Raw genomic sequence first — 16423 nt, forward strand, 5'->3', positions numbered from 1 at the left:
AGCAAAAACCTCTCAAAAAAAAAAAAAAGAAAAGAAAAAGAAAAAAGATAAATAAAAAAAATAAACCCACTTACATCTCCTACACATCATAAACAAGATAGTGATTTTTTAACTTGATGTAACTAGTTCATTTTATACGTAGATATTTTAAAAGAGGTTTTTGCTATAGGGCATGTGCACTCACCAGACAGACAGAGAGAGACAAAGAGATAGAAAGCAAGAAATCACCCCCCAGGGGGGATGGCCACGCCACAATCCCTTCTCCTCCATTTTCCTCTTGGGATCTTGGGCACGAACGCACACACGCCCGGCGTGAGTTATTTTTTAAGCCACTGGGTCCGGGACGCGAACCGTGGTTGACTACGTGGGAGTCCAGCAACATAGCCATTATGCTAACTGCTGGTCCCCATAGGTAGATTTATACCTAGTGAGAATATTGACAAAACACAGCCAACTACGTAAATGGGAATTTTAGTGACAATTCCACAGGGCTTTTGGTTATCTTTTGTTCAACTTTACCTCACTCCAAGCTAAATCTCTAAGAGGGAAAAGAAAAACTTCAAGAGAATGATCTAAACAAGCGAATAATCCCAGTGTAATGGCTGCGCCAAGGGTTACTCCCCACCCCAACCCTTCGAAGGGGACGTGTCTTCCTGGCAGTTCAGCAAGTGTAAGGGACTTGAGAAAGTTCATGAGAAATGTATTTTTTTTTTGGGGGGGGGAATGTATTTTTTAAAAATTATTTAATTTTGAAGCTAGCAGGTGACATGGTGGTTAAAGGCACTGGATTCCCACATGACTGACCATGGTTAGAGTCCAGGACCTGGTAACTGGCTTTCTGCCTTTCTCTCTCTCTCTGGTCAAATTTAAAAATAATAATAAATGTAAATAAATAATTCTTTTTTAAAAAGAATTTAATTTTGGGACCAGCAGATGGCATAATGGTTATATTGCTGGACTCTCATGTAGTCAACTGTGGTTTGGTCCTGGACCCATCGGCTTAAAACTCACACCAGGAACATATGCGTGCATGCCCAAAATCCAGAGAGGAGACTGGAGGAGAAGGGAGTTGTGGTATGGCCATCCCCTGTAGGGGGTGATCTCGCTTTCTGTCTCCCTGGATCTCTGGCTAGTGTGCACTATAGCAAAAACCTCTCAAAATTTTCTTTAACTTTATTATCATCATTATTTTAAAATTTGCTATAGGATATATGCTCTTGGTAGAGAGAGAGAGAGAGAGAGAGCAAGCTGCAAGGTTCAGGACTCAAACCACAGTCGGCCCATGTGGAAATCCAGCACCCCAACCACCATGCCACCTGCTGGCCCAAAGAAAATGGATTTATAGTACCAAGTCATTGTGGTACAAAACATCTTTGAAATCTAAAGTTTTTTTCTTTTTTTTAAAAAATTAATTTATTTATTTATTAAAGAATTATTTATTTAACTTTATTTATTCATTCATTTATTTTAATGTGACCAGAGAAAGACACAGAGAGAGAAAGAGAGAGAGGGAAAGTGAGAAAGCAAGCGACCAGGTCTAGAACTCGAACCGTGGTCTGCCATGTGGGAGTGCTCAGCGCCTTAACCACCACACCACCTACTGGTCCCCAAATCTAAAGTTTTTTCTTAACACACACTTCCATGAACGTGTTGGAGTTCCTGCGTGACTGCATATTGTCATCTCCATCCCTGGGAGACAAGCCAATGGAACTGCTGAGGTACTGGAGCCAGCTGCAGATACCTCTCGTCTTTGCACGTATTAGAAATCGAGGTACCGAGTGAGAAAGAGGATGGCAGGCTTTGAAAACTGAAACAGCTCATGCAGAGCAAGGGCAAGAGCTGCCTTCACTATACACTACAGCTCAGAGAGAAGGCGTGGGGAGGGAGAAAGCGGTGTGCCAAGAGCAGCACTGTGGGGTGAGCGTGTTGTGCAAACAGGATGAGGGCATGGAACTATTTTTTTTTTTTTTAGGTTTTTGTGATAGGACCTGCGTGGTCACCAGGGAGAGGCAGAGACAGAGAGGGAAATTTAGGAGTCACCCCAGGGGGAACGGCCATGCTACAATCACTTCTCCATTCTCTCAGGATTTGAGGCATTCACACATGCACGCCTGGCATGATTTTCAAACCACTGGGTCTAGGACTCGAACTGTGGTTGGCCATGGGGGAATTCAGCACCTTAACCGCCACACCATCTGCTGGCCCCTACGAGGCCATCTCTATTTGGCTCTGCAATGGAGGGTTCGACAATTCCAGAGCTGGGAGCCACAGGAGTTAGCTGACTCTGCAGCTGAATAGTGTGCTATGTACATCTGACCATGAGCACCTGAAACTGAGCCAAGGAGGGTAAAACCCCTTCTCCGTCTCCCTATGGTGAGCCACGACAGAGAAGGGGTAAAACAGGAAGAACACGGAACCCTGGGTCAGCCAGTGGCAGGCTGGCTAAGGCAGGTGAAACACACGTGGCTGACTGGGTTTTGTGTGCTGGACCTGTGGTTTCAAGGACAGCCTGGGAGTGCGTTCCCTCTCTCTCCCCCCAGCTTTCACCCGCAAGAACACGCACCCTCTGGCAAATAAACAACAGCAAGCCATAGCTGCACGGCTGCGCTAGCTCTCACACACCCACGGCCTACTAGCCTTGGGCCTGAAGATACGGGATGGGACAGTGAACTGTAAGAGTGGCTGCTGGCCTGGCCTCGGCAACGTGACAAAGGTTACTTACAGGAGACGGCGTCTTCGATCTGTGTCACATTAGCGAAGTGAGCAGTGTTGGGGATGCCCAAGCACCTCATGCCATGAGCGTGACGCCATTCCTAGAGAGAAGCACGAGGGCAATGAGAAATGGCAACAGCAACTGAGGGCACTAACTCCTTCCTACTCCTAACCCTGTCCCCAAGACCCCACCAGCAGACAGCGTTCCTTCTGAGGTTCATGTCTGTGAACAGCTGCCCGAGACGAATAAAAGGTGAGCATTTCAAAGAGCCCGCGCTGTTGCCTCGTTGGACTGATCTATAAAACCTCACCTCTAGATCCAGCATCTTTACTGATAAGCTCTCTGGTCAAGACCACAGGAAAACGCACCCACTGTACATAGTCACTTCCCGTGCAAAGAGAGAACCTGCCACAGACCCAGCAAGCCCCATGACCAGTGTGAGGGAGGGTTAGTGATGGCAGGTTGGTGCCATCTCTTATTTTTAAATATTTATCTATTTTATTTTATTTGTTATTATCTTTATTCTGATCAGAGAAAAAGGGAGAGGGAGGGAGGGAGGGAGGGAGAGAAGGAGAGAGAGAGAGAGAGAAAGTGAGATAGCAAGCCTCCAGGTTTGAGACTTGAACCGTGATCAGCTGTGTGGGAGTCCAGCACCTTAACCACCATGCCACCTGCCAGCCCCTGGTGCCGTCTTTTTAAGTAAAGAAGACTGGTGATGTGGTATTAAGAAAAGATGCAAGAGGGCCAGCAGGTGGTGTGGAGGTTAAGGCAGCTGGATCCCCCAAGGCCAACTGCATGGTTTGGATCTAGGACCCGGCAGCTTGAAAACACTGCGGGTGCCATGTGCATGCGTGTGGAAGATCCGAAGAGGTAGATGGAGGAGGAAGGGTTGCAGCTTGGCCACCCTCCCAGGGGATGATTTTATCCTCTCTCTAGCAAAGCGCATGGACTCCTAGGGAAAAAAAAAGGGCCAGTCAGAGACTGGTCTGAGATGTTAACCAAATGACAGAAAAGTTAGGAGACCAAGCAAGAGAAAACCAAAATGAGGTTCCAACAGCCAGGGGTTGAATGTCTCCGTAATTGTCTTAGGTACCCAAGGCTAACACTTCTCTTATTGCTCTGGCTCTAAACACGGGCTGCTCCCATCTCCTCCTCTGAAAGTCTCGGGCTCCGACTTCACTTCCCAGGGGAAACAGCCTTCAATTACTTACAGCAAAGTGCCGCTGGAAGGCCTTGGGCCCTCGGTAGGTGTAGTTGCCACAGATCTCACAGTTGTAGTTGATGTTGAGGCCATGAAGCTTATACAGCCAGTAGGGAATGGGCTAAAAGAAACGAGGGAGAAATCCTATCAGTCACGCCAGGTCTGCACCCACTTTCACATGGGGTGGGGGGCCTGCACCTACTTTGCCGTCCCAGCCGAGGGGCAGGTTCTTGGGGTTGTAAATGATCTCGTTCTCTTCGTCTTCTCTCTCGCTCTCGCTGATCTGCTCTTCCTCCTCCTCTTCTCGCTCCTCCCCTGTCCTTGCTTGCTTGCGCTGCACATTTTCATGAGTGAGATGTCGCTGTTCCTAAGGCGGATTCATAAAGGAAAAGGAAAATCAGGGAAACTAGTATGGGCAAGAAGGGACATTCCCGCTTTCCTATAAACCTTGCTGACCCCTCACTTCCAAGGATAAGGCTCTTTTTTGTAAAATAAAAAGCAAGTCATGGGACCAGCAGTTGGCTAGGTCACTGGACTCCCGTGTAATCAACCGCGGTTCGAGTCTCGGGCCCAGTGGCTTAAACTCATGCCAGGCGTGTGTGCATGTGTGCCCAAGATCCCGAGAGGAGAATGGAGGGCTTCTTCTATGTGTCATCTAATGGCATACCCAACTGCTTATTAAAGATTGGCTTCCTTGGGGCCGGCAGGTGATGTGGTAGTTAAGGCACTAGACACTCCCACATGGCTGACCACGGTTCAAGTCCCAGACCTGTCGGCTTGCTTTCTCACTTTCCCTCTCTTACTCTGTCCCATTCTGGTCAAATTAAAATAAAGAAATAAAATAGAATAATTCTTTTAAAAAATAAAAGAAGAGTGGTTTCCATGGGGCTGGCAGGTGGTGTGGTGGTTTAAGAGGCCGGCCCTCCCTGTGACCTAACTGTGGTTTGAGTCTTGGACCTGGTGGCTTTTTTTTTTTTTCAGGTGGCGTGGTGGTTAAGGAACTGGACTTCCACATGGTTGACCACAGTTCGAGTCTCAGACCCTAGTGGCTTTCTCTCTCTCTGGTGAGCACACGTGTCCTACAGCAAATTTTAAGAAGAAAAATGAAGTTAAATAAAAGTAATTCTTAAAAAAAAAAAAAAAAGAGTAGCTTCCTACTGTTGATGGGACAAAGTCTACATTCCAACACAGCATCCTGTTTTTCCTCTAACCCTTCTTTCTCACAAGATGTATTTTAGGCATACTGCATTTCTCATTAGTTCCTGAACATACAGTTTCTCCTCATGATGTTGCGCCTCTGTGTGCGTCATTTCCTCTCCCTGAAACATCTTCCTCTTTTCACTTGGAAAACTCGGCCTCAGTGTACTATGCATGTATCACACAGTCTCGCAACTGTCTGTCTCTCTCAGCCACTACTTGGCTTTTTCAAGGGCAAGAGGCTGGGTCAGATTCCCTACTGCATCAGCATGATGCCCAGAAGGCGACGAACATCAGTAAATGGTGAAATGATGGTCAAACTCTCATCAGTATATGAGAGCAACTTCTGGAAACCGTGTGGCTGGGACAGATCACAATTCCAAAGATAAAGATGCCTCCCCTGGCAGGGAAAGCAACGTGCTCCCAAAGTAGGGAGAAAGCGGTGGGCATAGTTCATGTCAAGAGGATGGTGTCGATGGCCTGCCAGCCATCTTCAGAGGACCGGCAATTCAGACTGCCGCCCACACAAGCCCAGCCCGAGTTCTTTACGGAGAACACGTGTCCTCTGTGCCTGATGTCTGGCTGGACCTTTGATGACTTGTCTCAAACAGTCACTGAGAAATCCGAGACGGAACGTTTCCTCACAATCTGTGAATTCCTCAGCTAATGGCACCGTTGATTGGAAGGTGGAACGTTTCCTCACAATCTGTGAACTCCTCAGCTAGTGGCACCGTTGATTGGAAGGTGGAGGACTATCTCCCCCAGGCCCTCATTTACCTTTTAGACCAACCCATGACCAATTTGGAAACTTGTTGCAGCCCTCCACCCGCTTTATGCTTGGATAGGCACAGTCCTAACAGGACAAATCGGTGGCCAATTTTACAGCTTTTGTATGGGTGTCCTCAACAGGGGCAGAGTGAAAATGCCACGGCAACTGACAACGACATGTAAACAAGCGATCTGAGCCAGACACCCACTGAAAACACTGAGTGAGCATCTGTCCAGAGAAAGGCTCTGAGATCGGCCGAACCGCACAGAGCAGACTCCTGGAAGACACTTGGACACTGGCCATCCTCTCTGGAGAAATGCTGGCCTTTCTTCACTTCTCTTCCCAGAAAGAAGTCTACTTTCCTGCTAGCCCTCTCACTACTCACTCTTAGTCAGGCTGGGCCTTTCTCCAACCTCAGCCCCCCTTTGGCTCTCCTTGAAAGAGCATCTCAGCCAGCCTTGCACTGCTGACGCTCCAACCCTACTAAATTTCTCAAGGCTCTGGATGTGTAGGTAATGCGTTTTCACAGTAAGTCACAGCTGGAAAGCTGCTGTGAGTAGCCTTTCTCTTACTTTCCTTTGGGTGTCTGCTTCTTAGAACACCCCCTGGGTATTCCAAAGCTCAAAAACTTGTACCACTCTGGGTCAACGGGGAAGTCTATTCTATATGCCTGGCCTTACGGGAGCTGGGCGACTTGGGAACTATCACCTAATAACAGAATAGGAAGTTACTGACAGGCTGAGTATTCTGAGACCCCAATTTGGTGCTGAACTAGTTTAACACCTGTCTGTTCCTCTTCTGAACCTGAAAAAATACCCCATGTCCCTCCTTCCCATATTCCTTACATTGTAGCATTTAGAGCCATCAGCAGAATCAGTTACTCACCCCAAGAATCTCTACATATTCATAGATCTGGGCTTCTAGGAAAGCAATGTCTTTGTTCCTCTCGGTGTCTCTGAGAATAAGAAATAAGCTGTATTACTCAAGGGTTCATTCACCCAAGGCTTTGCTCTCTATAGCTGGGATACTGATTCCATAGCTGCATTAAAAATTATAGGCACGGGGGGGGGGAGCAGGGGGTGGGGCGGGGGGGGGTAGCAGGTGGTGTGGTGGTTAAGGACGCTGGATTCCCATGTGGCCAACTGTGGTTTGAGTCCCAGACTTGGTGGTTTGCTTTCGCACTTTCCCTCTCTTTTGCTCTGTCCTTCTCTGATCAAACTGAAAAAAATAAAAAATAAAAAATTATAGGCACGGGGCCAGCTGGTGGAGTGGTGGTTAAGGGCGCTGGACTCCCACATAGCCAACCACGATTCGTGTCCTGGACCTGGTGGCATGCTTTCTCACTTTCCCACTCTTTCTCTCTCTCGCTCTGTCCTTCTCTGGTCAAATTAAAATAAATAAATAAGAAAGAAATAAAAATTTTTAAGTGTTGGAGGGACCGGAAGGATTTCTTTTTTTTTTTTTGGAGAGATTTTCCCTGTAGGGCGCGTGCGCTCGCCAGACAGACAGAGAGAGACATAGAGACAGAAAGCGAGAAATCACCCCCCAGGGGGGATGGTCACACCGCAGTCCCTTCTCCTCCATTCTCCTCTTGGGATCTTGGGCACACACGCACACGCGCCTGGCGTGAGTTTTAAGCCACCGGGTCCGGGACACGAACCGTGGTCAACTACGTGGGAGTCCAGCGACATAGCCATTACGCTAATTGCTGGTTCCCAGGGACCGGAAGGATTTCTGAGTTGGAGTTAGACCTTTGGAATTCAGCACAGGGTAAGAATGGGAAATACTTCTAATTATGAATTTTATATATGAATCTTACAGACTCTACTCAATAGCTCTGGGGTTAAGGTAAAAAAAAAGACAAACTTTGAAAAAATTTTTTACTTGGTCCGTAAACACTGCTATTGGTTTACTCCCTCTGGAAAAGAATGCCCTCAGTTATAAACAAAGACTAGTTATTCGACATTGAGGCGGGCTCGTCAGCAGGGCGACGCTGTGCCTTTCTCTCTATGGTCCCCTTGTAATCTCATCTCGTTAGCTTTAGAGCCACTTCAGTCAGACTCTGGGAAGGAAACTCCATCTAATAAGCTGGAATCAAACAGAGAGAGAACAAATGGATCTCTGGAGGATTAAGTTTCAGGTTTAGAAAGTCCACCACCTACAAAAGGGAAATTCTCTCCCCACCTAAAAATGAGACTCTTCTAATGAGCTTTTGCCTCAAAATTCAGCTGCTCGTTCAGCTTTAGACCCCGTATGAACTGAAGCTCCAGGATATGAAAATTATAAAAAAATGCACACATGCAAACGTCTGTAAAGCCTATAGCGCCTACATTTTCTTCTAATAATTCTTTTTATGACACTCTGCTAAGACTATTACTGTCCCTTATTCTCCTATGATACAAGCCTTTTTTCTCTTACTGAGCTTAAACAGATTAAAACTGATTTGCATAATTATTTTTCTGGCAGGCCTCATAAACAGACAGATTTCAACACGTTTCTTTGACTTTTGAGCAGATACTAAACAAGAACAATTCAAGACCTACAATTATGGGGTTCAAATGTCAAGATTTCTCAGTTCTACAGACCCTTTCTGTTGGCCCAAAATATTCAGTCATTTAAAAACTGTCTTCTTCCTAACAAAGCCTGAGTAAGCAGTAAACATCTAAGGGTTAAGCTCTAAACTTCTTTAAAAAAAAAAAAAATGTCGGGAGCCAGCAGTTAGCGTAATGGCTATGTCGCTGGACTCCCACATAGTCAATCGCGGTTCGCATCCCGGACCCAGTGGCTTAAAACTCACGCCAGGCGTGTGTGCGTGCGTGCCCAAGATCCTGGAGGAGAAGGGATTGCGCCATGACCATCCCCCCGGGGGGTCATTTCTCGCTTTCTGTCTCTATGTCTCTCTCTGTCTGGTGAGCGCACGCGCCCTATAGCAAAAACCTCTCCAAAAAAAAAAAAAAAGAATGTATAAAGAACTTTCCAAAGATTATGAGACTTTTTGCTAGTGTGAGTGTGTATGTACATAGATATTATGTGTTGTCTGTCATGTGTCTATGTGATAAAGGGCCTTAAAAATTCTATTCAATGTGGCTAATAAGAGCGCTTATACAAATTGACCTTAAAAGCATAAAAGTTTATGTGACTTGGACCAGCAGTTAGTGTAATGGCTGTTGCTGGACTTCCATGTAGTAGACCGTGGTTCAAATCCTGTACCCGGTGGCTTAAACTCACACTGGACACGTGTGTGTGCGTGCCCAGGATCCTAAGAGGAGAATGGAGAAGAGGTTGTGGCGTGGCCACCCCCTCCCCGGGGGCTGGTTTCTCGCTTTCTGTCTCTCTCTGTCTTTCTGGTGAGTGCATGCACCCAATAGCAAAAACTTCTCAAAAAAAAAAAAGAAAGAAAAAGAAAGGGACTAAATATGTAATAAATAGCTGGCTTCGAATACGATTAAAAAAAAAGGTTTAATAAGTGAAAATCTCCACAGTTTCCAACATGTATTTTGTCCAAAGTTCTATTGGTCAAGCAACGTATTTGTCTTAATGGGATTAGTTTAATAAAACACCTGGTATTTACATGCTATAGAGTACATGTTACATGATAAATATCTAACTAACAACAATGAAAGAATTAATGACTAAACATTTTTTTTTACAGATAATCAATACATAATGGTTAAAAGAAATTTAAATAATTATAAATGGGGTATTTACAAATACATTTTTTAAATAATCTGAGATCTTAAATTTGTACCTAATTAAAATAATAAAGATTCATAAAATGTCTAAGTCATCTTTAAATAAATTAATATACTTTAATTAACATAAAGTTTAAGTATTTCTACTGTTGACCTAGTTTACAAAAATGAAAGGTATTAAATTAAACCTATTAATAAACTTGTTCTGTTCTATATTAAAAGTTTAAATTATTTTTGCCTATTTATAAACTACATGTTCATAACAGTTTCCAAATTACAAAATTGAATAACTTGAAAAACATGCCAAAGTAAATCAGAACAAGTGCTAACTAACACTTCCTATGAGAACATCATAGACTAGAACCTTATGGGTTGTACTTGTCTAAAAAAGCCACTGAAAGGGACCAGCAGGTGGCCTGGTGGTTAAAGCGATGGACACTCCCACATGGCCAAGCACAGTTCAAGTCCTGGACCTCGTGGCTTGCTTTCTTACTTTCCCCTTCTCTATGTCTCTCTGGTCAAATTAAAATAAACAAAATGAATAAATAAAATTAAATAAATAATTGTTTTAAAAACTCAATTTGTTAGCTTACAAAAACAATTAGCTTTAAAATGTAATTAGAATGTTCCTTCCTTTTGTATAACTCCTTTACATTATAATTGTACTTGTTTTCCTTGGACTAATACTAGACAAAACTTATTAGGCCAGAGTAATTTACCTTTAAATATTCTAAGCATTACAAAGTGAAATTTATAATACCTTTAAAAGTAATTTACAACAACTTTCTGGCTCTCAAATTCTCAGAAGTATTGCTGATAGATTGAGTCAGTTAAATCCTTTAAAACAGTTCAAAATTTTTAGATCTTCTTCTCTAATTTTATTAATCCTGGTACTTTGTTCTTTTATTCTTTTATGTATAGTCTGGCAATGCAGACGATGAGCCACCACTTGTGCAGCCCAAGACGCCCCCTACACAGTAATGCTACATAAGATTCATCATAAACAAAAAGGGGGAAATATTAGACACAGAAAACCAGCCTAGGCCTGAGAGGTAAGCCAGAAGGGAAGAATGCAGGGGGAGTTGAAAGCAACCTCATTCCCAGACAGAAAGCCACAGGGACTGCATGGTCAACAGGATGGAGCTCCAGGCATGAGCTATGTATCAAGATGCACATTCCACAAGCCAAGGCACTGTCAAAGTACTAACTTAATGATAGCTATCAATCTTGTGCCGAAGACATAGCCTACAAAGAATGTCATGTATACTATACGCTGTTCTTTAGGGCTAAACTCACTCACTGCTTATGATTTAATTCGGAATAAACGGGCTCTGCTCTGGCGCAGTTCTGGTTCTGCTCCAAGAAAGCTTTAGCCCCCATTTTAACCTTTTCCTCATCTCGTGTCTTAATCCTCTGCGACACCTTACCTTCAAGCCCTGCGTTTTCCACAAACAACTACTTTCCAGGGTTGTGAGAATTAGAAAACACACACACACACACACAAATGCCTCGCAGAGGGGCCAGCAGGTGGCATGGTGGTGAAGCACTCTGGACTCCCACATGGCTGACTGCGGTTCAAGTCCTGGACCTGGCAGCTTGCTCTCTCACTTTCCCTCTGTCTGTCTCTGGTCTCTTTCTCACTCTCTCGGCAAATTAAAATAAATGAATAAATAAATTCAAATAATTCTTTAAAAAATGCCTTGTACAAACATGTGGCTCTAATACAGACTCAACTGCTATCAGTAAAATAAGGTTAGAAAAATATTTTTGGGGGGACCAGCAGGTGGCTTGGTGGTTAAGGCTCTGGACACTCCCACGTGGCCGATCATGGTTTGAATCCTGGACCTGGTGGCTTGCTTTCTTACCCTCTCTCTCTGTCTCTCTCTCTGGTCAAACTAAAAATAAAAATGAATGGGGACTAGCAGTTAGCGTAATGGCTATGTCAATGAACTCCCATGTAGTCGACTGCGGGTCGAGTCCCGGACCTGGTGGCTTAAACTCATGCCGGGTGCGTGTGCGTGCGTGCCTAGGATCCTGAGAGGAGAATGGAGGGGAAGGGATTGCGGCATGGCCATCCCCCCAGGAGGTGATTTCTCTCTATCTGTCTTTCTGGTGAGTGCACATGCCCTCTAGCAAAAACCTCCACAAAAAAAAAGAATAAAAATTAAATAATTCTTTAAACACAAAAAAAAGAATAAAAATTAAATAATTCTTTAAAAAAAAAAAAAAGAAAGAAAGAAAGAAAAAGAAAAATATTTTTTGAACTGATTTAGGCTTTTGTTCTCTCAAAGGTATTGAGGTAACCAAGGGTACCTAGAATACCACTTCGGCAATAGAAACTTCGCAGCCTTTCCATCACTGAAGAGGTCCTTGGTGTCTGTTAATAGTGACAGCCCTCTGGGCCATCAGCAGAGCAACAGAGCAGACTGGAGCTGTACGAACCAGTAATAGTGCTAACAGGCGTTCAAACCTCACTGTGGTATAAGTTCTACACGGGAATAACAACGTACGCAGAGGCGCCATCGTGGCCACTCACCGCTTAGTGCCCTTTGACTTGGGATTTTTGGCAAACAGAGAGGTGTCAAGTGACTCCAGGGACTTTCCTTTGGTGCTGAATAGCCGCTGGGCTCGCTCTTCCAGGGTCCTAAAGAGACAGGCGGAGCAAAGGATTTCAGAGTTACTTTAACATACACGCTTCCTCATTTTTGCAGTGTAGGTGACCAAAAAAAAAGTACACAGTCCACTTAGATGAGCATGCAAACACAGCTGACAGGATGGTGCTGATGGAAAAACCATTCATTCTCTTACCCGCCACATTTTAGGCCTAAAGCTAAGAGTGCAGATTTCAATCTGTCCAGACCCAGGGAGGCCAACTCCTGTACAAGAAAAGAGACACGTTACAATATTACATAGGTACATTTTGGAAACAGCGAATGTAGGCTGTTACGTGGGTGTTCCTGAGGCTGTGGTAGGATCACACATTCCGAAGCTCCGCAGCTGATCTGCTGGCAGTACTTTAAAACCCATCCAAGGACTGACTCTGTAGTCATGTTCTAGCGGTGTTCCACGAACTGTGCTACAGCTTAACGTGATTAGAATTCTCTCACCCTTGGGACCAGCAGATGGCGTAATGGCTAAGTCGGTGGACTCCCATGTAGTCGACTACAGCTCAAGTCCCAGACCCAGTGGGACTTAAACTCAAGCCGGGCGCCCAAGATCCTGAGAGGAGAATGGAGAAGGGACTATGGCGTGGCCATCCTCCCTGGAGAGTGATTTCTTGCTTTCTGTCTCTCTGGCGAGTGCACACACCCTATACCAAAAACCTCTCCAAAAAAAAAGAATTATCTCACCCTTTTCAAAGCAGTTAATTTTGTTTTCTTTCTGTCTGTCTATGATTTCTGTAGAAGCCGGTCCTAGGAAATGATGTCCTATCATAACACATCATGGTATTAGTGACAGGAGAGCAAGCGGCCCCTCTTACAGGTGGATAGGCCAGGTCGGTACTGCAGCTGCAGACAACATACCTCCCAGGAGGAGAAAGCAGAGAGGTCGAGATGGGCTCCAGCATGGGTCAGGGCACTGCTCGTCTCTTTCTGGCAAGAACAATATGCTTTGCATTAAGATCCAGATTTAAGATGAAAAAGAGGCCAGCAGGTGGCATGGTGTTTGGGACGCTGGACTTCCTCAAGGCTGACTGTGGTTCAAGTCCTAGACCTGGCAGTTTGCTTTCTCATTTTCCCTCTCTCTCTCTTTGGTGAGCACACGTGCTCTATAACAAATTAAAATAATAATAAATAAAACTAAATAATTAATAATAAAAAAAAAACAATGAAGGGAAGGAAAAGTCTAAACTGCCAGATGCTGGTTGGCTCCTAATACACATTTCTGAATAAGGATCAAAGACCTTCAGGAACAGAGCAAAACCAGATGGTTCACTGGCTCCCGGGAGTTCAGGAAAACTCAGGTTTATCCCCAGGGGTGAGTATGATTCCCAGCACATGATCTAACCAGTTTCTGGCCAGCAGGAACTATACTGCAGTACGGATATGTTTGGTGGGAATGCTGGGCTTGGTCCATGGTGAGTGAGCCCTGACTGCTCCTGCTCCAGAGTACAGGAACAACACCCGCACACTCAGCAGGGATGCCGTGCGGCCACACTGACCCCGTGGAGGGGTCGCTAGTGCCCTCCCTCAGGGGCAGGCGCGGGAGCAGTCAAGCCAACTTCCCGGCATGTCCTACACCCACGCCCCAGTGGGGCTCACCGGCCATCCAGGAAAGGTGCCATTCTCCCACTTTTTCTCAAACTCAGTCTGAATCTTCCCAAAAAGCTCGTTCTGATCTTGTAGGGGCTTCACTCTGTCCGTGTAGTCCTGGAGGTACTCGAGCAGCATCTCCAAGTACCTGCGGGGGACGTGGAGAATGCACAGGTTCCATCCATTGTTATACTCTGTATGTTGTCTGCATACTGAAGTAAAGTTCTAGCAATACTTGTGTTTAAAATAATATTTCTAGGGGCTGGCAGGTGGCATGGTGGTTAAAGGTGCTGGATTCCCACATGGCCAACCGTGGTTCGAGTCCTAGACCTGGCAGCTTGCTTTCTCACTTTCCCTTTCTCTATCTCTCTCTGGTCAAATTAAAAATAATGACAACAAATATAATTAAATAAGTAATTAATTAAAAGAAATATTCCTAGACCATCCAGGTGGTACAGTGGTCTCACATGGCTGACTGCGTAGTTCAAATCCCGGATGTGGTAATCTGAAAAACATGCCAGGCACATGTGCCCAAAATCCCAAAAGGAGAATGGAGAAGGAACTGCACTGTGGCCACCCTCCCCAGGATGTCTCTAGTGAGTACAAATACCCTATAGCAAATCAAAAAAAAAGGTGGGGGGGATGGCCAGGCCTATGGCCTAGTGCATCAGAAAACCAGATCCCACATGGCCAACCCCAGTTCAAATCCTGGTCCCAGCAGCTTGAGAAACATGCCAGGTTCAAATGATTGCATGCTCAAAATCCCAACAGAATGAAGAAATGGAGGAGAATGGATTAGAAATTGACCATGACCTATGAGGGGTGCTTCTGCCCTCTGTTGCTCTCTCTCTCTGTCAGTGCATATGCCCTCTGGCAATTAAAAAAAAAAAACAAAACACAAAAACCTTGCTTTTTAAATGAGTCTACACATTCTCCAACATGTCTATTTTTCTTGGGGAGATTTTTGCTATGGGGCACATGTACTTGCTGGAGACACAGAGACAGAAAGCAAGAAATCATCCCCATGAGGGATGGCCATGCCACAATCTCTTCTCCTTCCTTCTGCTCTTGAAATTTGGGCACGCTCACATATCCAGTATGACCTTCAAGCTGCAGGGTCTGGGACTTGAACTACAGTCGGCCATGTGGGAGTCCAGTACTTTTTTTTTTAATAGACAGATTTTTTCTTTTAAGAATTATTTTGTTTCACTTTATTTATTTATGTATTTTATGTATTTTCTTCTGACCAGAAAGGGACATCCCCTACCCCCGGGGTGGGGGATGTTTGACCCCTCACCCTCTCTCCAACAAGCACATGTGCCCTCTGGCAAATTAAAAAGGAAACAAAAAATGAGTAAAGTCAGAAAGCAAGCCCCCAGGTCCGGAACTCGAACCAGGTCAACCATGTGGGAGTCCAGCACCCTTAACCACCACACCACCTGCTGGCTCCAATCTGCCATATTTTTTTTTTTACATAGCTCAAATTTTCTTTGTAGAGAATAAATATGAATTCTTAGTTTGAGGTAAATAATAATTTGTCAGTACTTAGAACTTATTTTTCAATCCTAACATAGTTCTCATTACACGCACACGTCCCCAGCGTGACTTTACGCCACCAGATTTGGGACTTGAACCGTGGTCGACCACGTGGGAGTCCAGCAACATAACCGTAAGACCATCTGCTGGCCCCTTGACATGTCATTTTGATTCCGATCTCCCCTACCTTGTTTCATTCTCATGACACAATGCGAAATCCTAAAGTTTTAATCCAACTCATACAGAAAAGATTTTAGGTAAAAAGAGAATGAGGGGCTGGTGTGGGGCCTGGTGTTTAATGGAGCCAGACCCCACGTAGCCAGCTGCCTGGTTCAAATCTTGGGCCTTGAGAAACACGCTGAGTGTGCGTGTCTGCCCCAAATCCTGAGAAGACGGAGAAATGGAAGAAAAGGGACTGCAGTGTGAGACCGCACCTCCCTGGGGCAGGGGATGCTTGACCCCTCACCCTCTCTCCAGCAAGCACATGTGCCCTCTGGCAAATTAAAAAGGAAACAAAAAAATGAGTAAAGTGAGAGGTACAAGATCACTAACCAGGTGGATAACGAATAAACGTAATTTTCCATTTATACATCAGACCCAGGCATCTCACCACAGCCACAATCAGAAAATCTATTTTTTCCCATTAAACCTTATAGACATAGAGGTCCACAAATGAGAACTTCCTCCTAAAATGAGACAAGACTGGGACCAGCAGTTGGCATAATGGCTATGTCGCTGGACGCCCATGTAGTCGACCACGGTTCAAGTCCCAGACCCAGTGGTGTAAGCTTACGCTGGGCACGTGTGAGTGCGTGCCCAAGACCCCAAGAGGAGAATGGAGGAGAAGTGATTGCGGTGTGGCCATCCCCCCTGGGGGGTGATTTCTTGCTTTCTGTCTCTCTGTCTCTCTCTGTCTTTCTGGCGAGTGCACACGCCCTATAGCAAAAACCTCTCCAAAAAAAGAGAGACAAGATTAAGAACAGTATGGGCATAAACCATTAATCCTCAAATGTGCCCACAGACACACCTTTGTCTAAAGCCAAGTGCTACAAATTTCTTTTT

The 16423-nt window shown here is 45.0% G+C and overlaps 1 protein-coding gene across 1 annotated transcript in view; it reads right to left on the reverse strand.

The window, feature by feature from the left end:
• SF3A3 (splicing factor 3a subunit 3) overlaps positions 1-16423 on the reverse strand; it is a 29874-nt gene that overhangs the window by 4353 nt on the left and 9098 nt on the right. The window contains exons 8-15 of the mRNA XM_006158590.3: positions 13835-13973; positions 13097-13165; positions 12381-12448; positions 12109-12216; positions 6766-6835; positions 4117-4281; positions 3925-4035; positions 2723-2813 (exon numbers count right to left, since the gene is read on the reverse strand). Coding sequence (XP_006158652.1) covers positions 2723-2813; positions 3925-4035; positions 4117-4281; positions 6766-6835; positions 12109-12216; positions 12381-12448; positions 13097-13165; positions 13835-13973 — 821 coding nt within the window. The remainder of the gene's footprint in view (positions 1-2722; positions 2814-3924; positions 4036-4116; positions 4282-6765; positions 6836-12108; positions 12217-12380; positions 12449-13096; positions 13166-13834; positions 13974-16423) is intronic.

Source organism: Tupaia chinensis, unplaced genomic scaffold (assembly GCF_000334495.1).
Source record: "Tupaia chinensis unplaced genomic scaffold, TupChi_1.0 Scaffold000604_1, whole genome shotgun sequence".
Classification (NCBI taxonomy): Eukaryota; Metazoa; Chordata; class Mammalia; order Scandentia; family Tupaiidae; genus Tupaia; species Tupaia belangeri.